At 40.7% G+C, this 25,821-nt stretch overlaps 1 protein-coding gene across 1 annotated transcript in view; it reads right to left on the bottom strand.

Moving 5' to 3' along the window:
- The window catches only part of PTPRG (protein tyrosine phosphatase receptor type G), a 397,860-nt gene that overhangs the window by 306,010 nt on the left and 66,029 nt on the right, over nucleotides 1–25,821 (bottom strand). Inside the window, exon 2 of the mRNA XM_071550347.1 lies at nucleotides 4,348–4,452. Within this exon, the coding sequence (XP_071406448.1) occupies nucleotides 4,348–4,452 (105 nt within the window). The remainder of the gene's footprint in view (nucleotides 1–4,347; nucleotides 4,453–25,821) is intronic.

Genomic DNA, 25,821 nt, shown 5'->3' on the forward strand with positions numbered 1-25,821 from the left:
GGAACAAATACTTTGCTAAAACATACATGAAAACACATGCACAGAGAATTTCCCATAGAAATGTAGTTTGAGCTTCCTGAAAAATCCTAAAAAGAACATCCTAAAAAAACATCTCAGTCTCTGTCCATTCTTGCAGTTCCTACTAAAAGCCAAGTTAGTGTTCTGTTCTCAGTGCCTGCTTACTTCTCAATTTGGTTTAAAGAGCTGCTAGCATTGACTTAACAAAGTTTCTTCTAAAGAACTGATTGTGTTTCCTGACATCTTTATGACAGAACCCATTTAAAATGGACCTTCTTCATTTAATTATCTAGTCTTTAGTTTTGCAAGTTTTATTCCTAACTAGAATAAATGTTAGGGTCAGAACTGTGTCTGTAGACAATAGGGTTATTTTACAAGGCTTTAAAGTCCTTTCCGTTACAACCAGACAGTGAAATGAGAGGTCTGTAGTGTGGCTTTGTCCAGTGGATATGCAGTATGAGCACAGGGCACTGGAGTTCACAGGTTCTGGTCACAGGGACCTTTAGGTATGTAGGTGCCTTATACAATTGTTATAAATCTGAGAGTTGCTTGACTCCTTATCAATAACTGAAGTTTATCCCCTCTAAACTCTTTTGCCTGAGAGGAGCAGTATGACCAAGCAGCTATAGATCACTCATGAAAACAGGATAATTCCTGATCTCCCAAGTTTAAAGCAGCTCCTGGACCATTCACCCTCCACAAGAGCTCAGAGCAGCAGAAGGGCTTCCTACAGGCTACAGAGGAATTACTCTAAAAGCACAGTATAGGACAGATACATCCTGTGGAAGACAGATACTTGAGTGCTCTCTGCAGCATAGCGGTGTCCTTTTTCCACCCCCAGGCAGGAAAACCACAAGCAGCTGCCTGCTTTTGGACCTCTCCACCCTCACCTCAGGATTTATTACAGAACACTTAAGCCCAAAAATACAAATACTCTGCAAGCAGGCAGGCACAGCCACAAACACAGAGAGGTCTCTGCTGCCATAAATCAGTTCTGCTCAATTGAAATCAATATAAAACCACAGCTCAGCCCAACACAGGGGTAGAGACGTGGGCATGCTGGTCAATATTGGGGTTCAACACTCAGCTGTCCACTGATGGCTGTCAGGAGCTGTCCTGGTCTTGTTTACTCCTGCTGGCAAATTCCACTAGAAGAAATTCCAGACTCACCAGTGCACAACCCAGCATAGCCTCCTTCCCTGCCCATTATTGCTGGGGCTGGGCCAGCAGCTGTTGTACAAATAACCGGAGGGGAGCTGGCCTGACCATTTGAGGATAGGGAAGGGAAGCAGCCTACCAGATAATGTCTGTAAAAGAGCTTGGAAACCATTGACACAGGCTAATTGCTCACTGCAGAGTGAAGTTTCCCCTCTCTGTAGGCTCATTTGATGTGAACTTCCCAGTCATGTCCAAAACCCTACCCGCAGGACAAACGTTGTTAGTACATAAACTGCTTAGCCAAGCCCTGCTCAGGGTTCCTGGGAAATATTCTGGGGAACGAGGAAACAGATAACATGATCATCCTCCTCACTGTGCTCAGCTAGAAACAAACATCTGTCTGGCATCTGGGCTCTGCCACCCACCATTTATTCCCATCTTCAACCTAAATACAGAAGCTCAGCACTTTCATTACCTCTGGTCCCCTCAGTGAGTAAATATGGACAAAAGGCATCAGGTAAGAGGCTGAACTGGCTGAAAATCCCTCAAGGAGCTGGAAGGAACCAAGTGATAAAATGCCATGACAAAGTAGCAGCCTGTAGAAACATCCAATTTCTAATGGACCACAGGCTTCTTTACTGACCTCATCTTGATTTCCTCCCTTTCTCAGGGAGATAGTGGCAACACCGACATTCCTGCAGGACACATCACCAGCCCTAGAAAACTCCTTTAGAAATAACCATGTCTTTCCCAATGCTGTACTCTCCCTTGCCTTTTCCCTCCTGAACACAGCCCAAATAATTGCCTGCATCTCAGCACCCCCACTCTGCATGTAGCCCTGTCCCTCCTGATCCCAGTCACCCTGTGTGGGGCTCAGTGGGGCAGAGCTGCTCCTCCTTGAGGCAGAGACCACAACATGGCTCAGGAGGACACAGATCTCCATTCACTTCCAGGATGGACTTGCTCAAGTGCAGTATATGCAGAACCCATCCAGATGGGACACACAGTACCTGGGCTGCTCACACACACCTGCATCTCATGCCAGGAAACCCTTGCTGAAAACCCAGATTCTGCAGTTGGAATACTTGGTCCCAAACCACATTCTCCTGGAATGGCAGTTCAAGTCACTCAATTCAAACAGTAGCCTGACAAAGCATCCAAAGAAAATGGGTTTGCATCCTTGTCTGATTTCTTAAGTGCTGGTAAACACACCATTCCCGCCATCTCCACTTGCTAATTTATGCCTTTTAGCAGCAGCAATACTGACAAAACCTTCATAATTAGATAGCACTAATCAGGTCAAATGGCATGGGATTGACAAGTACAAAGTCACTATCTGTTCTCTGAAAAAGACTGGCTCTTTTCCTTGTAGAAGCAAATTTCTCAATAGACAAAAGGATGCAAAACTCCAAAAAGTAAAGCATAATTACACGTCAGGACTACACATTTTATTTTGACCTATTTTTAAAAGGACTCATTTCATGGCAATCACTTTTTTGGAAGGTTGAACAAGTGATATTAATCATAAAGACCAGCAGAAAACTAGAATTTGGAAAACTTCACTGTGCATTAACTGCTGTGTGGTGAATTTGTGGGTTTTTGTTGCTTTTGTTTCTTTGCTTGTTTGGAGGTTTTGTTTGTTTTGGAAAGTGGAAAGGGTCCTACCTCCTATTTTATTTTTAAACCAGGACTGGTTAAAACAAACAAATCACTCAAGCAAAGAGTTTTGACACATATGACAACAGAATAATTCCACTGGTGTTTTACCTTTTTAAAACATTTTCATTTAACTACTTGAAATTATTATTTCAAATACATCTTTCAGTAACAGAAACAAACCTGCCAAGTGGCACTTAACTCATAATATTTTACACAAGACAGCAGATAGGAACAGGCCATTCATTCCAATATAGACATTTTTCCTCTATTTGCTATTTATACTCCTTAGGAATTCAGAAGCTCAAAATATTTTAAGAAGTTATTTTAGGCTGCAGGGTGGAAGTGTATCTTGGGGCAATATTTGTCCACTTGATAATCTCAAAGTTTAACAAAAACCTGTCATTTTTCATACATTACTAAAATGTTTAGATTTGTTTTACTTGCATGACCTCATTTGCAAATGAGATAGCTTGTATTTTGAGAAGAAAATTTGTGTGTATTAATGGAAAAAACTCCTCTAAGCTTACTTAATTCATTTCCAGTGAAATAAATGGTCTGTATAAAAGGGATGCATTGGCAGTGAAAAAGTAACATTTGCATATTTATCTAGTATCAATATTCAGACTTCTTAGAAAGTAATGTTTTCCCTTCAGCTGAAACTATCCCTGCACAACATCCCTCTTGGACAAGCAACAAATATTTGCAGTGCATCTCAGATCTTCCACAAAAGCACTCACAAGTTCAATATAATGCTTGAAATCTTCCTAAAAACCTTATTAGATATCCGGCATTTTCCACAGAGTCAGCACAGCTACTAACACAATTTCAGGTTGAAGGGTTTTTTAACAACTTCAAATACAAACCTGGAATTTTCTACAACAAACCAACCAGCAAATCAGAAACATCATTCTGAGGTGCATTTTTATTTGTGGTATTTCAAAACTGTGCAGACACATTAGGTCTTCCATACAACTTACAAGAGCAGGGAGACAAACAACAAACCAATATCCTACCTTTTCAGCACCACCTATCCTGGTGTGATGCACTGACAGGTCTCGTTGATGTACATGCACAGAAACTAAAAATTGCAAAATTTCCAGGGTGGATTGATTTTGTTTGTTTGTTTTTTATCTGGAGATAGGTATGTATATATGGATGCTTACAGTCTTCCTAGAAGGCTTAATACAGTAAGCAAATGATGAGCTTGGGAATGTAGTCATTGGACCAGGAGAGTAAAGAGAAGTTTGGGAGACCGTGGCTGTCAGACCATGTGTTAAGAAACTAAAAGACTAAGAGAAGGAGCAGGGTAATAAGGTAAATCCTGCAGGTAAACGGCAGAAATGCAAGAAAGGAGAGAATGTGTATGGAGGGAGTTTGCAAGGAAGCCAGAAGAAGAAAACACACTGTAAAACTAATTTAAACTATTTCTGAGCACAGTAGTAATAAAAAGCAATAAACTACTTGCTTTTGGAGACATTTCATGTTTCAGTCCTCTGTAGAAAACTCACTCACCCGAGTATGCCCAGTAAGGATCCCCCGAAGCCTTTCGCCGCCGTATCTGCACAGAACTACCATGTCTGTTTTCATGCAGAGAGCCAACATAACCTTCAGTCAGAGCTGGGAAGAAAAACAGCAGGAATCGTTAAGAAAGTGGTATTTACTCCCTGGCGTTCACATTTTGAAGCTTAAATCTTTGCTAAGCAGAGACTACAAACTTCAGATTGCTCAAAAGAAAAATTGAACAGGCATGTTCCCCATCAAAGAAAACCCTCCATCCAAAGGTGACTCACAGAAACCAGGATTCAGTAGTGCCATTATTCTGGTCTGGCACATGGCTGTGCAACTCCAGTAATTTCCATATGGAAACTCTGATGTACACAAAGGAACAAGTATGTGCCTCGACATACGACCAACCCTTTTAAGTCTAGACCCAAAAGGGAAGCTAAGCTCACTTTGCTGGTGACCACCAAACCATGCCAGGCCACAGCCAGGCTGCAACACCAGGGCCTGGCAGCATGAAAGGGAGAGGACAGGAACAAAGAAAGCTTTGTAAAATCCCACAAGCAAGAAGGTACTATATTAATCAACTAAACCAGAAAAGAACACATTCCACATTCCATCCCAGGTTTTTATTTGGGGTTTATGCCTCAATTTTTATTCTTTCTCTTTTAAAGGAATGCATTGCTTCTATGAGGACGTGGGATATTTGGGCTTTTTATGTGCAAATTTTGCTTATTGTTTCTATGCATCTGACTGAACCAAGCTGGAGGTGCGTGAATTCACAAATGCCAGTGGAAAGCCTGTAATAAATTCAACTACCTTTCTCAGAGCACAACTGAAAACTTTTGTGCTGTAATAAATGCACACAAACAAAAAAGACCTTATATCCAGAGACATGGAATGCGAGGAACAAGCATACACCAAACGGCTTTATGGAAATTTAAGACCAACTGCACCCAAACCACTTATTTGATCAGTAAGAAACCAGATGAATAATTCAAATTAAAACTTCAGAAAACCATGTAAAGCACTTCTACCCATATGCAGTCACCAAGCACTGCTTTCCCTTCTATTCCCAGGCCAACTGCAGCTGAGTTGAAACCGAGCCTGTAACAGGACTTTATTGAACATCATGCACCAGTAACTCAAAATTTGCCAGCCTTTCCCTTTGAAACAACTTCTGGGTGACACCCCCTTGCACCACAGTAGCAAAGAACATGCTGAGAGCAAGGCTATCGATGTGTGCCAAACTGCTCTAGGGACAACCTTCCCTCTGCAGCTGTGATCATGGATTTGTACAGATTTTGGAATCCTGAAGTGCTAGGAAAAGTCATGCAATTTAAGGGAAGGCAATACAGGTTTGGCCCTGCTCAATTTTCCCTTGTGTGAGCAAAGGTACTAATTGTGCAATTTGAATGAGTTTTCCAGATTTCTTGGCAACTTTCTAAATGTTAATTCACTCCAGGCTGTGAACTAGAAATACTGAAACACATCATGCTACCAGCTTTTATAGGCAACACTACCTCGCATACCTTATTTTCCTTTAGATAAACACTACATGGAACACCTTGTTTTCATCCTTTTTTTTTAATTTTACTTTCACATGTCTACATGGTTGAGAAGCAACAGGCACTCATTTCAACAGGAAGGAACAGGTATGGGATGGGGAGAGCCAAACACTCTTGGCAAAAACACTGAGTAAAAATCAGCGATTAGGAAAATCCCAGGGAAGAGATCATAGGAATAGCCTAGACGGATGGCTGGAAAGGCTGTCAGGGAAAAAATGGTCCAATTATTCACTTAAAAATTACATGTAATGAGAAATACAGCCAAAGTCCCTTTGTGTTAGAAAATGAAAGACATTTTCAGCAGCTTTCTTCTGAGCATTCACTATACAAAGAAGGCAAATACTGTGAGATTTTTCTTGCCCAGAAAATGTCTCCTTCAGGAAGAAGGAAGGTTGCATATTGCCTCCTCCAAAGAGTAAAGTACTCCTGCAGGTTTCTACTCCACAAGCCCTTTTGTGTGCCTCCCCCTCCAGAGAAAGAAACTCTCTAAATAATCTAGGTTTGTTGAAGGTACAAACTCTCTGAGTCAGTGCAAAGTATCTGAAGTTGTAAACACCTTTGTACCTCTATCTGGAACTACCAAAAAGCCTCATGGTAACCATGGTATGGCCATGAATCATACCATTGATTTTCAGTGTCCTCTGTGAGAAAATTAAATTATGCAAATCCAAGCCTTTATGAATGCCTAACTTTAATGTGAAATTGAAGATTTGCTTCAGTCAGCATCTTATTTATGCAATTATAAACCTGACATTCTTATGGAAATATGCAGTTTTAGTTTTCTGTGTAGACACTTAATAGATTTGTGCACTTATTTATACCTATAAAAGGTGAAGAGCCATGCTGTACACGAATTTATTTCTCCCATCAAGGATGTTACAAACCAGGAGGGGAGCTCAAGTATTTTTCAAGAGAACTATAGGAAATGACTTGCTGGTTATATTGCTAAATATTTTCTGTAGGACTGAAAAAGAAACAAATTGGAACATCTTGTTCTAAATAAAATCCTGCATCACTGCTAGACAGCCCAGTGTTAATGTCAATAGACCACTTAAAAACATGCAGTAATTCAGTAATCATCAGCAATTTCAAGAAGATATATATGTTTACTGGGTAGTTGCAGAAACTCTGGGGAAAGGACGATAGGCCAAAACCTCTGGCCTTGCTGTGAACTAGAAAGGTAATGAATGGTCTATGTCTTTCAGAACTCATGACATGACACCACCTTCCTCCCTCTGCTGGCTCCATTCCCCAGTGCTCATAGGACAGCCATGCACTTCTTCATGAGGCCACAAAAACACCCCAAGAAAACACTGTGGGAACAAACAGTTATTGTTGGCAATATCTTCTACTGGTAAAGTCATCAGGAAACCACAGACTCAATCTCATGGTGCTTTTGTTCTGTTGTGTCAGCTGGGGTCAATGGACTCTTTCACACCCAAGAGGTGCAAGGTACAGGACAGAGCATACAGTGGCTCTTTAGGTAAAAGTCTGGAAAAACCAAAGCATTCAAGTTATTTCAAAAAAGGAAGTGCTTCATACATCAAAACCATCTTATTTTTCAGGTTTTGGGGGAGATGAAGATTTACCCTCTGACCAAAACAACACTGCCAATGAAAATTTAACAGGCGTCTTGTATTACTAAATCTGCCTCTTTCACTGCAAATACATAGAGCTAAAATATTCTGTTCAGCTCCAGCCATTAGAGTGAATTTATTCATCTTTGCAAATGCTCTAATTCCACAGTTTCAGAAATTCTATGTGCAAATAAGTGACTCAAAATCAACAGACATCTTCCAATGTTGCTAACATCCAAACAAGTTTCAGAGCAAATATTGAAGTTAAGTTTACCAGCACCAATCACTACAGGTTTCCACAGTCTATTTCAGCCGGGAGACAGTTAACAGCTCCCAAACAGGGAGCAGCCAAGTGGTTTCCTGCTCCACTCCTGCAGAGTGGGATGCTGGAGAAAAGCCAGCAATTTAGATGGGCTGGTCCCACATGGAGCAAACAGGGGGAGGCTCCTAACCTCTGGGAACCCTGCAAAAGTTGGGGAAGTGGAAATCAGGACAACAGGAGGGGCAGGAAAGCTCAACATGGAGCAGCCAAATTAGAGGGGTGGGATATAGGCACACACACACACACAGAGCAGGTGGCAGAGAGAAAGGACAGCTGAAGCCCTTGTCCTGCAAGGCTTCATGTGACACATCATGCCAGTGCTGATGGCAGAGGAGAAATGAATACCATAATATATGGTCTGAGACGTGCAGATACACGATTAAAAGACAAAGGGACCAATCATGCACTCAGATACACAAGCGTGAAATTAAATCCTGAGCAACTCCCCTGGCTGCTGGGGCCGAATCGGTGCCTGTGAAGCAAAACACCTGCAGTCTGGAGCTGTGCTGTGCCCATCAGAACTGCTTCTGCAAGGAGAGGATCCCTCAAAGCTAACATGGAGCAATCTCTTACACACAATTTCACATAATTTTAATTGGTGCTGAATGCTACATGATTTCAGATGATGTGCTAAATGAATCAGCCCGTGCCGCAGACCTGTGGGCAGCGGAAGCAGAGCAGTGCTGGATATGCCTCAGCATTCCCATCAGCTTTCCATTCCCTCTGTCTCAACATATTAACTTTCCAATAAAAATTATTTGTTAAGTGCCCTCCAAGGTACAATAAAGGTAATTCCTGCCTGAATACCTTGCTGGTGTTCATGGCTGACATGAAAACACAAAATTTTATCCTCTATCTACCTTAAATATAAAGCTATTACACTATTCAGAGAGATGATACCCTCGGCATTAGTGTTTAAAAGGTATCAAGCCATCAGCTATGTAAGAAAAATCCTTTAAGGTCAATATGTGATGTCTGAATGGTGAAATCATTAGTTATGATGGTAGATTAACTAGATTGTGTGCCAAACTTGGATTCTTTTAAGCCTTCTTTGAAGATGAGGGCTGCACACAAATCTGTTTTCAGCTGTTGCAATGACATTGGTACAGATTTAAAGGTAGACACATTGGCCAGCTCATTATCATTTTGACTTGCCACTGTGGACTATGGTAGCAGTTGTATCCATTTTAGTCTTAGCCCCTAATGTGAAAAAACTTCTTAACTGGTGCACTTCAGGGTGGTGCTACAAGCCAGTCTTTGGAGACAGAGACTTGACTGTTGGAGCCTGGAGTAGTCACACCATGAAAATTCTTAAAGCAGGGAATTTAAAGAAAAAACTTTATTAGTGTGTAACAAAAAAGCACTAAATCATAAGGAATGCTAGCAATTAGCTCTGTATCAAATCAATACCTGCAGAAAAGAAACTTTTCAAAACGAAGAAAAATACTATTTTCTTGAAGAGTACAGAACACTGCCTTTTAAAAGGGGGTGGGGCATGGAAACATGACCTGAAGGGCTTTTGCAACACCTCTTGAACAGAGCCATGTGTGAGCCTAAAGCTTCAAGCAAGTCTCACCAGAAAAAAAAAAAAAGGCAGCATCTTCATCTAGATGCAGTCACTGTCTTTTTAATTGGACTGTGCTAAAGAGAAGCAGGTAATCTGGTGACACTGCAACACTCTGCACTGTAACACAATCTGCTGAAAAAGAGTTCAGGTTTCTGGGCAATTTCTTCAAATAAATGTTGCCAAATGGGCCAGAAGGGAAAAAGAAAGGAGAAGGGGAAAAAACTGAGAGGTTATAAATTTATAATATTGAACAATTAAAATATTTTGTACAATTAATATAAATAATGGTTAAATTCATCTCTCTAGGCTCTTTCATGGTTAAATTCCTAAACACAACTAGGCTATTTGCCTTACATATTTTACCACCCTTTGACAGCAAATAAATCTACAAATATTTCAGGCACAACTAATCCATTTTGATAGTGCATTACTTTTAAACAGACTCTTCAGACATGGATCTCCATAATTTGCAGATTATTTTATATCTTGCCAAAGGATGAAAGTTAAAACAACATATGGTGGTCAGAAATCATCGAAAAATTGTATCCTGAATGAGACTTCATCCTTTGATTATGCTGCAGAGATTTCTTCTGATTATCAGATAAAAGCCAAAATTTATTCTCCTATGAACACACAGGCAATTTTCACAGCTTTCCATTAATGAAATATAGGACTTCAAAATGACAAGTTTCTCACAACCTAAGTGAAATAACAGATACCCAGATGCTACATCTGCCAAGAGACATATATCCCTTTCCCAGCTGACAGTCACCCAGACAGCCCCTTAATTCCTGTACAAGTAGAATCCACAGGTCTATTCCTAAAACTAACACCTAGACTTCTCACACCATTCATTCTGTTAGTCACATGCCTGATAGATGATGTGGTAACAGCACAAATCCTAAGAACAAGAACATAAATGCAGAGCACAGCAGGCCTCTACAGGAACTAACCAGCAGACTGCAATTTGAAGATGAAAAATAGACCTGGGAACTTGCAGTCAAACTATGGGGATTAAATTAACTAGCAGAATTAAAAGCCCTTATCCCAAACATGAATGCACCAGTCACCAAGCGCATTAACCCTTGGTAACCTGTTGGGTTCAAAGCCAGCGAGCTGAGTGTAATGCAATTTTGTGTTACTGCAATGTACCAGCACAATGGAAGTCCCTGAGCAGCAGAGCTAATGTGGACAAGCAACAGAAAACAGATTTCCAGTGCAGTCTCTTCCTTACATTACAAGGGATGGAGTTTAACAGTGACAAGAAAGTCTCCTCCATCAGAGCCAGCCTTATGCCAAAGCAGACCATGGACAGTATGCCCAGTGCCCCTGGCCACTCTCCCACAGAGCAGATGCACTGCCAAGGAAAAGCAAACCAGTCTCACCAGCCACGAGTTCCCAGAGATCCTGCTCTCAGCCTGCCTGGCTGTACAAGGAAGATGAGCAAAGCTCATTAGCGAGACACTAAGGCAACTTCAAGTTGCATCAATGATGCCCCATTAAGGGGACTCAGAAAAAGAAGCTTGGGAGGCCAGGAAGAGATAGATGCTGCTGGCTGATTAGAAAGGCTTTGATTTTGCATTTCCATGGCTTACATTTTGCTGGCATCAGCTGTGCAAGATATGACATAGCTGGTAAATTTGGACCTCTCATGTCAGCTGGCGTCACCTGCAGCACTTCTGCTAGGAATAAGCAGTCAGCCAGGTAACAAACAGTGCCAACAAGTTCCACCTCAAGCTAAAGCCACACAAATTAAACAACTGCAACATCACCCTTTCCAAGAGGATAGTGCTCTGCAGCAAATCTCCTGCCAGAGAACTTGGGGAATACCCTTAGAGTAAGGATTCTGAGGCTGTGGTACATGAGCTCAAATCTACACATGTGTGAGCAACATGTCATGAAAAAAAATCCCACAACAAAACTGTCTGTTAACTTTTCCCCTCAAGAAAGTGCAGAAAAAGTAGCCCAGACAACTGCAAGGAGGGTTTGCTGTTCATGTCACACTGTAACAGTATGCAATGAGGGTGACAGCTGAAGAAAGGAAGTCTGAGCACCCCAGCTTTTGAAACGCTCATCCCCCAACACTGGGAACTGCAGACACACGAAAACTAGCTTTGTGCAAGACCCTTATGCCACCAAACTGTTCCCTGACACTTCTCTGCATGCAGAAACATACTCCCCTTACCTTTAAGACAAAGTTTTCAAACAGACTGGTATTCTAGGCATCTGAGCTGAGACATGTTAAAGAAGACTAAAGCACATCCTAAAAACTGGACTCCTTTTTCACACTTCTGATTTTGGTAGTCAGACAGAAAAATAATTGGGAGCATCTGAAAACTCTGTAACCTTGAAAACTCTTGGTCTGTGCATCCTTCACAGTTCCTCAAACTTCTGTTAACCATCATTATCTGCATTTCTTAAAAGGAGGAATCCTCATCCTTGTTCATCGTCTCTCCATGCTGCACTTCACAGGGGTTATGTCAACTCTGAATTTTGTTCATAACAATGAGTGATGCAAACACAGAAATAAAACTTCAGAGCAGAGGTTCATATGCAAGGCTGACCTCCACAGGAAAGCTGGTGCTCTCTCAGCCAGTGCTGCCAAAATCACAGCAGATACTAGGGAGGAAACAGGTCAACTCAATTCTCCATACTTAGGGTAACCAGAGTGAACCCAGGCAATGAAAACCCAGGGAGGGAGCAAAAGGACTGCTCACACTGCCAGCTCCGCTGTCTCTGCACTATTTCCCCAAGGGCAAGCTTGAAATCAAGCTTGGAACTAGCTGGAAACCAGAGGGAGCCCAGTGCATTTGTGCAGAAAAGACTTGAATTCATCAGCCCATGCACACTGAGAAGGGGCCAACTTGGTCCCTTTACCCATGGCATAGTTTATCTGGAAACCGTGTAAACCACACATCTATAAATGGAGTTGTACAACGAAATAACAATGGCAAAAGGGGGCTTTATTTCACTTCTTACCTTATTGCACATACCCAGACCTTAAGGGTTTTACAACAGTAAATGCCCTGGCCAGAACCAGTTGTCTCCTCTTTCTCACATAATCAGGTGCTGCAGCGTGCACGGTATTAAAAGAACATCCTCTCAATAACAAATAAGTGTGACCTTAATCAAGTATTTTGTACTTCCAATTCTTTGTTTAATGCAGGATCATAGCATTGTCATTTCACTAAACCACATAACACAAAACCACACAAACTCATGCAAAATCAGCAGTTCCACATCTCTGCTCTAGAAATAATTTGCTTGGGTCCACTGCTAGCATTTGTGGTAGTACAGCCTTATAGCATTTTCAAAATGGATTCCTCTAAATACAAAAATTATCTTGGTAAAAAAAAATGTTAAACTCATCCAAATAAGAATAGCAAGGACTGTGTGACACAGACCTGCTCTGTGCATGACTTCTGTCCCCCCAGGCTGCCGCTTTGCCAGATGCATTCCTGCCTTCCTGTGGGTAGTCTGTGATTTCATTCATTCCTGCCATCATCCCATTAAAGCCACCTTTGCATTCTATCAGCAGAGACAGGCATCTATCTGCAAAACAGGGTCTTCTCTGCTCAGCTGGGGCAGAGCCTACAGAGGGGAACTGTGTCCTTGTGTCTGAGTGTTCAGCACTGACAGCCCAAGGAGTCCTCACTCCAAGGCACCCTTTGAACTCACCTGCCTCTAACTCAGAAGGAGCAACAAGCCCAGAACTCCTTCAGTAGAAAATGCAGGGCACAGAGCTGATTTCAGGCACATGGAGAACACTGAGGCACTTCATGAAGTCAACAGAGCTGCTCCCACTGCGTGGCACGGATCAAACATGTTCCATTATAGTCTTCAGAAACAGGAGATCCTCAGCTAATAAAAATTCCTCATTCTTTATACAAAATGATTTTTTTAACCCATGTCCTTTGGCCCATTTAACAATTTATTGACTGTGGGAAATAAAGTGAGGCCACATCAATCTCTTCCTGGTTATTTGGTTCAGGCTCTCAAATTAATGCAGAAGGTGGAAAGCTCAATAAAGAACTATTTAAGAAAAGAAAGGAGAAATGCTCTAGTCTCACTGTGAGATATCTTCCTCTCAGTCTGCAGTCAGGCCTCGCCACCTATAGCTGCACAATCTCCTGGAGGAAAGATGGAAGAGCATAAACCAGCATTCCCCTGGACTGAGCAAAAATAACTTGAAATTTGTATCACTCTGCACTGAAACACATCAGTAATGCCCAGGTAGCCAGATTTAGTGCCTTCAGCATGTGACAACAATTTCAGCCAGATCCACACAAATTATTTTGGGATCAAACTTAAAAGCTGAGTAGAAGCAAGCAAACAAGCATTCATTTTTATTTGTGTAAAAATGTAGTTAATTTGGCTTATGATCTACAAAACAAGTTTTTTTCATCTTTTTTTATGCCGACAGCTTGCATTACATACAGATTTTGTTGCAAAGGGTTTCATCTACATTTATTTCCCAAAATATAAATCTAAAGTGGAAACTGACATAAATAGAGATTATTTTTTTGTGCTGACTGAACAGGTTGTTAGTCTGGGATATATGCCCCGAAAATGTGACCTACCATTCTGAGAACTCTCTCCTTTTCTTCCAAATAAGTTGCATTGTTCAAAGGGAAAAGACACTATAAATACTACAGAGCTAATCTGTAAGCTGAATCAAACTTCCATCTTTAGTTTTTCACCCAAGTAAAAATTTTTCTGAAAATTTCCCAGCAGGAAGGTCTGGTGCTGTTTAGAACCCAAAAATAATACTTGGTTCCTTGGCCATTTGTCTCCAGAGAATGCAATAAAGATCTTGACACAGAAGCTCATACTACTGAGAGCAACAGCACTAAGGGCTTTGGCAGCAAGTACAAAAAAAAGCAGTAACAGAGCTCTGATGAAGTAAATAGACAAAAATTGCCAGCACTGGTGCCCACTGTGTAGTGATACAGGGGTGGTATGCAGCAGGGGCTCAAAAGGCATGGGGTCACCATTCTCTTCTGTACAAGCAATTTACCCATCTGGAGGACAAAGCTAATGCCACAATCCGTAAAGGTAAATTATGCTAAACCAAGAGGAGGAGAAGCAAGAATGCCTCGAAAATATTCAGCTGCCTGGCAAGCTCAATGAAATGGGCTGATGTAAGTGAGACATTCCACTGAAGATAGATGTAAGGCTATGCAGTTGGGGAGAAATAATAATCAGTGCAGGAATGAAGTGAGAGAGTGCTGTTTAGAAAGCAGTAATGCAGAAAGACTTGAGTATTAGGGTGGATAATGAATTAGAGGAAAGTTCATGCTGCAATACCACTGCAGAAAAAGGCAATTGGTATCCTGGGGCACATGCATAGAGATACTGGAAGCCATAACTCAGTTTCAGACAGTTTTTGGCAAGGCTGTCACTGCAGTGCCACATGCTGTTTGAGGCCCATTACTCAAAAAAAAAAAATTCATTTTTAACAAAAAATCTAAGACCTGGGGCAGGGAAGGGAGGGATGATAGGGGATGACATATGGAATCAATCAAGGCGTCTTTAACACCAACCTTATGCCCTACTCAGCACCAGCCTGGAAAGCCGAGCCACAGGCTGCTCAGCTCTGCCTGGCCAGGCTTTGGTGTGCTCATGCTCATCCTCTCAAGTCTCCAATGCTCCACTCCACCTTCTACCTCCTTGTTTCATACATCAATTTTCATAACAACTCTCATAAGGAGCTAGATTTTAAAGCACTCAGAAGTGTTGATCTTCAGGCAAGAAGTGCTCTCACAGCACAAGAGTGAAAGAGGAGATGAAGAGCCCTGCAAAGAACAAAGGGATGCTTTCACCTTGTGGTGCTCCGGTGGGAGCTCAAATGAACATCATCATTTAAGCAGGAGCAGGTTTGAGAGGAGAAACTCAGTGCACACAAGTGCTGGAAACAGCACATGCTTTCCTTGAGTGCCACTGCAGATCAGCTCTGGCTGAGAACCGAGACCAGAGCAAGGGATAAGCAAGAGAGAGGCACACACAGCCTTGCACCCAACCTGGGCAGGTTCCACACTGCCAGGCCAACCAGAGAGAGCGCAGGTCTGGCAGCTGGGGAGCTGCACAGTCCAAGTCCAAGCTATTGCTTCCCCCAAAGCACGTCTTCTTGGCAAAGCTCAGGCACAGAACTCGCTCCCTTCCCACTCTGATCTCAAACACTCTGCAACATTCCCATTTCCAGTGTTACTAATCCTACAGTTATTACAACCACTTAAATTACTAAACAAAAAAATAACACAACAAAAGCACTGTGCCTTGAAAGACTGAACGAATCCGGTGTACAGCCCACAGCCTGACAAATGTGATTGTTTTCTTAAGAATCACAAGAACCCTCAGGAAGACTTCAGCCCACCTGCAGGAAACAAGGTTGTTGACTGCTGCAGGTTTCTCACTTCCCAAGCAGATTGCTTGGCTATTTAATTATAATACAGCTTTGTATTTCGTCCCCACTTGACTCAGAAAGCCCCAGAATGATCCTCAATACCCACAGAAATTTTAATTACTCAAGAAAATAACTCTCCCCAGGCGAGTTAAATCCAAAGTGTGCACGTATTCCACAGTTGCTATTTCTGTATTTTATGCTGCTTCTGTTTTGTTTTCACTGAGAGCTGTAACACTATTCCATCTCTTGTATAGGCAGTGTCAGTGTTGAAAAACAGATTCATCCTTTTATACAATACTTAAAAGGTGTCTTCATGGCAATATCCTATGTTCTAGTTTGTCCACAAAAAGGAGATATTCATATCAAAACAGATATTCTCTCAGTCTAAGCAATTTACAAAGGCATTATAATAGGGAAATTACTTTTTAAGTAACCAATGCATTAAATATTGAGAGCATATCAGAACTTGCTCTGTGACAGCATTTGTCCTATCCATCACAGGGATCTGCAAAGCTGCATCTTACAACTATGAAGACCTTCTATTGCCCAAACTATCAAAAATGAGTTTTCCTCAAAAAAAAAAAAACTGTTCACCATTAAATATGCTTTCAATGCTATTCTATTTTACATTCTCCATATACACCACAGTCTTTGCTAGAGAAATCAGAAGTAAGACTATTCATAAGAAAACCTTGTCTTCTTTTTTTTAACCCTCAATTCGTACTTTGTAAACAAGAAGCTCAAAGCAATCAGTTCCAGTCAGGCTTTTCAGCTTTGGATTTAAATCCTTTCATGATTTCTTCAAAAAACATGTATCAAATTTTCAGGGAGCGGGAGGGAGAGGACTCTTGACATTATAATTTTCTCTGATGAACAAACTGATATATTACAAAGAGGCATCTATATAGCTAAACTACTTGCCAACTGACAACAAAATCAGATTTGAACATAGGACTTGAAATATATATTAAAAAAGTAAGAATGATTAGTAAAATATCATCTACTGTATGTGATTAGATTTAAAGCTGCAGGAAAATAAAGACTAATGTAGAGTACATTTGGCAACTGATATAAGCCATCTTAACACAGCACATACAAAGATCATCTTTGCTCACGTGGAATGTACCCTTCTGGTTACTGCACTGCTCTGAAAGGGAATAAAAGATACAAACATGAGATAAGAAGATAGTTTAAGCATTTTTTATGAAATACCAAGAAACTTCAGGAAGCTTAGCTTCCAACAGAGATGGCTCAAGCCATTATCCTATTAAGATGGATACTAGCACTTGCCAGGATTTTGGAAGTCCAAAACACAATCACACAACACCAAAAAAATCCCTACTTTCACCCCCCAAAAACACAGTATACACAGGAATGAGGCACAGAGGCTGAGGCTTCAAAAGTGAACAGCAGCAAGGGACCAGAATCAGCCTCAGCTGGAATCAGGGACAAGGCTGAGACACAGGGAATGGGAAGGAGCTTGGTGCAATAGAGAAACACATCCCAGACTCAGAGAGACAGACCTGAAAACCAGCCTTCCCAGCAACTTGCTAAATAGACCAGTGAAGATCCTTCCAACTGCTCGGGAACAGAACCTTGGGAAATGGGAACCTTGGGAGATGGGGGGGATGGAGCAGGAGGACTATTTCCTGGAGACGCTACATAGAAAGAATGCCAAATGCTCAGACACAGTATGGGCTGACTTGAAGACCACATTCAGGTGGGCAGGTCTGACAGGTCAGCAGGACAAGTGCACTGCTCACTGCAGTCAAAAAATTAAAATGTTTTGGGATAGGAAGAGAACAGCCTCTCCTGACTCCAGGCAGCTGGAGCAGAAGGGCAGCAACAGGAATCTGGGACTGTGTAGCAGCACTACCAGGACAGGCTGGGGACAGGGTGAGGAAAGCCCCAAACACAAATCAAGCAGCAACAGAAACATGGCATGGACTGGTATCACACTTAGGGCCACGGGCTGTAGAAGTTACTGCTGAGTGCCTGTCATGATCTGCAATGGCACCAATAATTTTCTTATCAGTAACCCACTCTGAAAGTCTAAATACTACCATAACAAATAAGCCACAAAGCAGGAGGCTGCTATTGCAATTTTCAGCCACTCCACTGCAGCACAGCAGTGTTCACTGCTAAGGAACCAGGCCCTGATTTCACTGGAAACACTTCATTTGAGAATTTTGTTCTAAGTGTAAATTTATGAAAGCCCATTAAGGAACATGTAATCAATAACTACTCATTATTTTCAGTACAGGTAAGTTAAGGAAAAAGGTGCTTCTCAGGTCACAGTAAGGAATATATCAAGTTGGGAGGAAAGAAATCCTTGAAAGGCCTACAAGTTCTTAATTGCTACTGAGCTCTAATGCAGCTGAGATACTCAGCAGACTCTGTATTTGTGCCCCTTAGAATTAGGTGAGAAGATGTTACACACACACTATGTCATTTCCAGGCAAGGACCTTGGGTTGGCGTAAGTTTCTTTGTACTATATAAAAACCAAGGGACAGTCAAACTTAGATTTAATACAGCTTTGTTTCTACTCCACTTACAGACAATGCAGACTACAATTACAAGGGGAAAAGGGGGCAGGAAAAAAAGGAATATTTTAAAACTTTTTTTTTACTTTATATTTTAATAAATATTAGAGGGTCTTTTTTAAATATATATATATATATATATATATATAGTGGTGCCAGAACATGCTAATAAAAGGCTGACACTATCGGAAATTTGAATTCTTGAAAATATATCTACTTTAATTTGCTTTTTAAAAGAATGATTATGTCCTACTAAAAATCTGCAATTTCCAGCCAGCTACATTAATATTTCAACTTGGTTAAATTATTCTTTTAAAAAAGTTTCTAATAAAGTAGCACTTGCTGTGCGTCTTTTAATAAGATTACATTTCTATTTATGACATTATAATACGTTGTATTAAAAACAAAAGAAAGATTACTATGGGAGGAATAGAGATGTCTTCGTTCATTTTAAATTTAATTTAAAGTGGAGGAAAAGGATTTTTCTTTTAAATTAATATTTTCCTTGCAGTGTTATGAATCCCAGCTTGTGCTATTGAATGAGAAGCAGGAAAGGAAACTTTATCATTTTTATGCAAACTCACAGAAAAGGCGAAACTAAACTTCACTAAGCCTCATATATAGCTATAAGCCAAAACTTGTATCTTTGCATAGTCTAAGGGTAAAGATGCTAAGCCAAGATCCATGTTCCTCCTGCTGAAATAGAGCATAAGAGGTAGGTCCTATTGCTCTGTATTATTATATCCATATTTACAGAGCAAGGGAGCAGAAGCCATCCTAAAATGAGTTGTGCCAGACAGAGGAGAAGGAAAACACCTGCAGCTCCTGTTCATCCTACTCACCCTTCCACCTGGGGGGAAGGCATATCTTGCCTGCAGTGCCAACAGAGGTAAACTACCCATAGCTGTTAGATATTTACATTTTCTGCTTCTGGTGCATGAGAGCAACAGGAACACACTGGAGCTTAAGGACAATGGAAAGTCTCATTCCCGTACTCCCATCATGTCATGAAGGTTTTCTATCACAGCTGGTAAAATTGCTCTCACACAGTCATGTACAACATTACCACAGCATTCTGCAGTCAGCATTGCAAAAACAGAGGCACAAAGAAGACAAATCATTCCTTGGTATCATCTGATGTCTATCAGTCAAATCAGAATTAAAATGCAGGCTCAGACCTGAATGCCAGTGCAATATTCCATTCAGGTAGTTGCTCTGATTTGTCCCTCAAAAACCAAGGGTGAGGATAGAAGTTCAGACTGCACTAGTCAGAAGGTGCACCCAGGTTTTCAACCACAGAAGAGACTGGTAGAAGATGTACATGAAACAAAGCAAGTTTGGGTGGCAGAGGGCTAACCTGATGTTGGAGAAGTATTTCTATGCATATTTGCCATATTGTAAATGATTCTGTGGAGTTTTTCCTTCTATAAGCTCCCACTATAGTCTGAAGGAATCTTCTATCCCACACTCAAAATTAACTTGTTAGTCATTCAAAGGCAAAAGTACACACTAAAATAATCACCTATAGTCTAAAATAGGATTAAAGGGCAAAATCACTGTCAGAATAGAAACCAAACTAAACCCCAAAATCCCTTCTGAACAATTGAAAATTGCTAAAATAAATTGAGCAAGTGTGCTCAGGAAATATTTAATCACAGCAATATATTCTTGATAAAAATCAATGCCCATGATATACACTGTTCCACAGAAATGACCTTTACCTAGCCACGGTCTTGGACAGCAGGCCACAACCTTGGCTGGGAGGAGACAGGGAGGGTGAGAGAAGTACAAGACAAAAAAGGATGTTTTTCAGATAGGTCTTTACTGGTCCTTGACAGTCAACAAATTTATAACAGATGTGCCTCATTCTTAGTGTGGAGAAATGAGTGCTGGTAACTGTTATTGTCAGGACAAATCAATTGGAGCCATATGTCTGCAGCAGCTGACAGCATCATGAAAATCTCAAGCAACACAGAGACATTAGGATGTTGCAGAAAATAAGAGCTTTCCCATCGTGTAAAGGGCCTTTGGGAGATGTCTCTCTCTTGGAGATAGGTTTGTGGGAATTAGCTTACATAGTTTGATTCTTTCAAATGCTTAATGGTATGTGAGACTTGGCCTTCTCTTACCTATTCCCCAGACAATAAGTGATAATTAACAGGAGGTACAATGCTACAAATTAATCATAGGACACATCTAATTAGGATTCTTATTTTATCTAGATTAAGCAGGAAGCTGTCACAACATAAACCAGGCAAGTTTCCTAATCTTCTCCACTACACCCTGTGCTCCTCCAACAAAATGTCAGCCATTATTCCCATGATAAAACCAAAGAGGAATGCACAACTCACAGCAAAAGTTTAACTGATGACAAAAAGGAAGAAAATGCTAGGAGCTCATTCTAATAAACTAAAGTTATGCTTCCAAAGCAAATCCTACAGTGCATCTTCTAGATTTTTCAGAACGCAAACTAGTTAGTGGTTACTGAATAGTTGTACTGTAAAACAGGAACAAACATAATTGACCAGATCCATGGCCCTTTTTATTTGGCCAGTATGCCCAGTCCAGAGCGGTGTAACATGCATTACAAGAAAAGGAAGTAACTAACATTGTCAAGTCAGCAGGGTCTCATGTAGGTTAAAATGTAATGCAAGATCAGTGCCATAATTATCCACAAAGCAATTTTTTAGTTTATTGACTATACTGCAGTTCCTGAATTTATGTCCTGGGGCTTAAATTGCAAAATATTATTGCAACGTGGCAGATATTATAATCCAGATATCAGTAGCTGTGTAGGAATGCTTAATATTTCTCTGAACAGCCAAGTTGCTCCAAAAACACTGCCTTTCTTTTACCAGTGCTAATGAGGAGTCCACCAGAATGCAAGCACATTCATTTCTGAGTAAAACATGTACAGAAAGCAAAAAGATCAAGACTTTCAAGGAAGAACTGATTTTCCAAAGACTTGTAGCCAGCTCCCAGCCATCAAACACTCTTGATCTATTCCATGGTGAGTAGTAGCAAGCAAGTTACACAAACTGATGTTCTCAGTTTCCCTTTGACCCTTCCCCATATCTTTTCTCTACACCACAACTCTGCAAGGCTTTTCCCACATAGGTCACCCTCTCTGAGCTGACAGCATTTCCCACGAGGTGGCTGCATGATGACATTCAGCACAGAACAGGGTTGATGAGCATTTTTCGGGTGTCTTGGCAGGGAAGCCAAGTGCCCCTTCCTGCCCTCTGTGCCAACAGGACCTTCACTGTCACCTCTGCTGAGCCCAGAGTGAGGCTGCAGCAAAGTTTCTCATCTGTACCAATCGCTTCAGCAGGAAAGCAAAGACAGAAGAGCATTCCAAACTATCCTATCCTGTAAGGATAGCACATGGACAATTAAACACACACTTTGGATCCCTCCTAAAATTTCAAGGAAGGGTGAGAGGCTGACCAGCCTTGATTCGAGATTAGCCTGAAATTAAATGTGAGCCCAAGGAAGGAAAACAGTGAAGCTTACAGGACTTAAACTAATTTTCCTCTCTTGGAGAAGGAGTAACTTGTTTTCCTCGTGAGTAACAGTGCAGGTGAGGGTGAGCAGGAGATTGTTTGCTCCACCTCAAACACCAATGACCCAAGAGCCCACAAGGGACAAAAGCACCAAAGCAAAATGCCACAACATTCAGTGGTACATCCTGAAAGAAATCAAAGATTTTAATAATAATCAGCATTTTGTTCTAAGAGTTCCCAGCAAGTAAAAAGCCCATGTTGAGATGACCCTATGTAAGGCTGGATGCAGCCATAGGATGAGGCTTGGTTTGAATATTTTCTCAGCCTTCCAGATCTCTGTCAGGTCCACTGCAACAAAATATGCTGCAGTTTTTCCCCTGTTAAGAAGTGATGGGGTCAGAATACTGACTGCCACATGCTGTAAAATAGTCCTGAAGCTTGGGGTATCTACAACAGAGATCTGCTCCAAATGTCAACCTGCTAATATGGGAGCAACAGGGCAGAATGCTTTGGTCTGTGCTTTGCAGGAGGTCACACCATAATTTAAATAATTCCTTTAGCCTTAATTTTTAGTAATTTTGTACTCAGGCAGGCATGTGAGAATATATCATGTCTCAATCTTGCAAGGGAAAAAAAAAAGAGGGAGGAATAATCAGAACATACTCAAGACATTTTGTGAAGAAAGAATCCACACAGATAAACATTTGGCAAAGGGAAAAGACCATATTCCTATCAAGAAACTCATCCATACATCTGCTATAACCAAGCTTTCCTTTCCTTGGAGATGGAAGTTTCCATCACTCGTGCTGGGGCTTGAGCTATTTACAAAATCACTTTTCCTCCGTGTTCTTTTGTTGACATATGGTTTCAATACTTTAGTGCTCTATTAATCCTATTTTGTCTTTCAGATAATAAGGATATTGTTGTTACTAAGTACTATGCTAATTGTTTTTGTCTAGTATTAAAAATACATTGCACTGCCTTATTCTAATTAACTTGAGATTATTATTGAAATAATGGTTTTATTATTTTACCACTGGCATTTTACTGCCTTGTAGTCTTAGTTGTACTCAAGCTATTATGACTTTGCAGCAATTGACTAACTACAATTATTCCATTATCCAGCTTCTAACATTTAATTGGGTGAATGCAGAAAATACTTTCCTATTACAAGATCTTTGCTTTCTGATTTATTAGAATTAACCTTCAATATATACAATCTAGACTTGGTTCATTTTTCCTTCTTCTCAAGCAAAATCCTACGAGGATCACCATAAGCTTAGTTTGGTTTAATTAGGAGGGGGAAAATTTAAACTATATTACGAGATTTATATGGATGCCCTCCAGCACACATTCCTCATTTCACACTTTATGTAAGATTTCAATAGTCAACACACTTGCCTCCTCCCCAAATGAGAACACACCGCAGGGCAGGACTGTTAAATGTCATTAGCATGAACTAGTTTTTATATTGATTTTTGTTGCTCTGTTTCTCCTCAGTCCATTCAATGCATTGCAGAGTTCAGATTTAAGTTTTAATTGAAATACTTGGCAGCCTTAATACCTTGCCCAGGCTGCATTTTGTTCCAAGTTCCAGCTACCAAAATCCATCAGGTTTCACAGAGCTGTGTAGGTACCAACAGCAAAGTGTGGCTCAGCAGCAACGTAAAAGCATTTGCTGCTGGTTTTACTGATCGTTAGCACAGATACATTGAGGGGCTCCAAATAAGACCATTCAGCTTGGTGTGCTCTTACTTGCAGAGGAAAACCTGTTAAGCTACCAGATTTTTTTCAAGTGCTTGGTGTGCCAGGAGACAACTCAATCTCGGATGCCAACGGGGCCAGGCAGGCATTGGTGCAACAAGCATCATGCACAGAAGGTGCCCAAAGAACTACACAAATTGGCAAAGGCAATCAGAATATCAAAATATTTGTGCAGTGGCCAGTCTGAGGACATTTCTCATCCTCTGATGTGTGAATAGCTAGTTTGGAATCCAGGCACAATATGTGCTTTTGCATACAGTCTGGTGCAATTAAAGGGAGGGGGGAATGGGGAGGTTTAAAAAAAATTAAAAAACCAAAACAATAAAATCAGTAAGCAAACAAATAAACCAACCAGAATGACTGAAGGCTAAAGAGTGCTACACTTTGAACTCCCTACACCCTCATTTCCGGCTTTTATTGGCATTAAGTTAGGTCATTAACATTTTATCAATATATTATGTGTATATAATGTTACTGAGATTAATGGACATAGGCAATGCTGCTCTCAAGGCAATCAGAGTTCTGTAATAAGTTATATGCTTGTTCTTCCAACAAACTGCTCAGAGGAAGGGATGCATGGATTTTTAAACAGCTCAAAGTTTAATATGTTAGAATTAAAAGTGTGACTACACTGCAGAATTAACTTTAAAAGAACAGATAGCTTAACCCAGATTAGTATGCTGCTCCCAACAATCAAAGTTTTGAAACCCGAGTAGTTCAGACTTCAGCATATGTTCTAAGTCAATATGTATTGAACTCTAAGCCTCTGCTGCAGCTGATTAAGGACAAAGAAAGGACATGATACAATGCTACAGGAATCTTTTTTTGTGTTCCCAAAGAAAGAACATTGCTCATTTTTATTAAGTCTTAAACTTTCTCTTATCTGGCTACCTAATACCAGGTATGTTTACTACTCTCATTTCTGGTTTTAAGCTTGAAGTGCACAGTCTCAATTGTCATTCTGCTCGTCTACTCTCATTAGAGGCTTCTCTCATTTAGTACATATTCAATTATACAAGTTTTATTAGAAGCCCAGGCAAAACCCCACTGCCTTCCTTTTCCTCCTCCTTCCTGCTCTCCATCCTGCTGGTGTAGGTACACTCCTATGAAATATTTTTTAAATTTACTATTAGGATAATTTGCATTTACCTAGGGGACACCCTGCAGCTTAATATGTTGACATTGAAGCAGTTAACTACTAAAAGCCCCACAGCAGCACTTAGAATTTACATTACAGAAATGAGACATAAGCTCACATCTCCTGGTTAGCTTCCAACCACTACTACAAAGGAAGGAAACACCTCGAGTCATGGTGATAGAGCATAAAAGGAATCTCATGTCACACTATAACAGGTGTCAGCATGATGTATTAACTCTTTGTCAAATGTCTTACAGATTTCTCTCCTTTGACCACAGTACACATTCATGGAGAAATTTTAATTCAAAACCCTAAGTGAGACAACTCACCATGCCACCAGAAATACTTACTTTACATATTCTTTTATGACTGCCTTAACAGCAGGAACATTCTTCTCATTCCCACAATACTTGCTGACAGAAATGCTGAACAGACTCTGAAACCTCATGGAGAGCTGTTAATCAAAGCTTCCTAAATAACAGGCCACAAATACATAGCTCATTTTATCCAGAACTGCCTTCACACCCCACCTGTGCTCCTCCTCATAACCCATACAGGCACACACTGGTTCTCCCTGAAGAAACATGCTGATCCCATTTTCTTACAATACTTGACAGTTATGCAACTCCACACAATTTCCAAAACTATCTTATCACTGTCCAACTTGTCTCCAACTCTGCCAACTAGCTTTTTCATACTTCTCATCCACTGCTATGTCCCATTACATTAGCAGGGAAGGAGAGGACAGAACCAGCTTTCAAGTTAAAATCATTGCTTGGAAGATAAAATAGGATACTTTCCCCTACTTCAACACCCTATAGCCCCATTCTGATTCACCAGCTGCATTCCCTAAAAATCAATCATGTTGGATAACAAAGGTTCCCACACTGACTCAGATAACTTGGAAGAGGTAGTCTTCCCCCTCAATGTTTTAAAGGGCAAGTTTTATAATAGCAATTCTGTTTAACTTCAGATTTTCTTAAAGGGTCAAGAAAAGTTTAATCAGTGAATTGACGACACCAAGTAAATAAACTAAATCCCATGATCAGCCCATCACTTCCTGAGAACTTTTTCTCTGGAAAGTGTTGTGAAAAAGCAGA

Source organism: Pithys albifrons, chromosome 3, assembly GCF_047495875.1.
Source record: "Pithys albifrons albifrons isolate INPA30051 chromosome 3, PitAlb_v1, whole genome shotgun sequence".
Taxonomy (NCBI): Eukaryota; Metazoa; Chordata; class Aves; order Passeriformes; family Thamnophilidae; genus Pithys; species Pithys albifrons.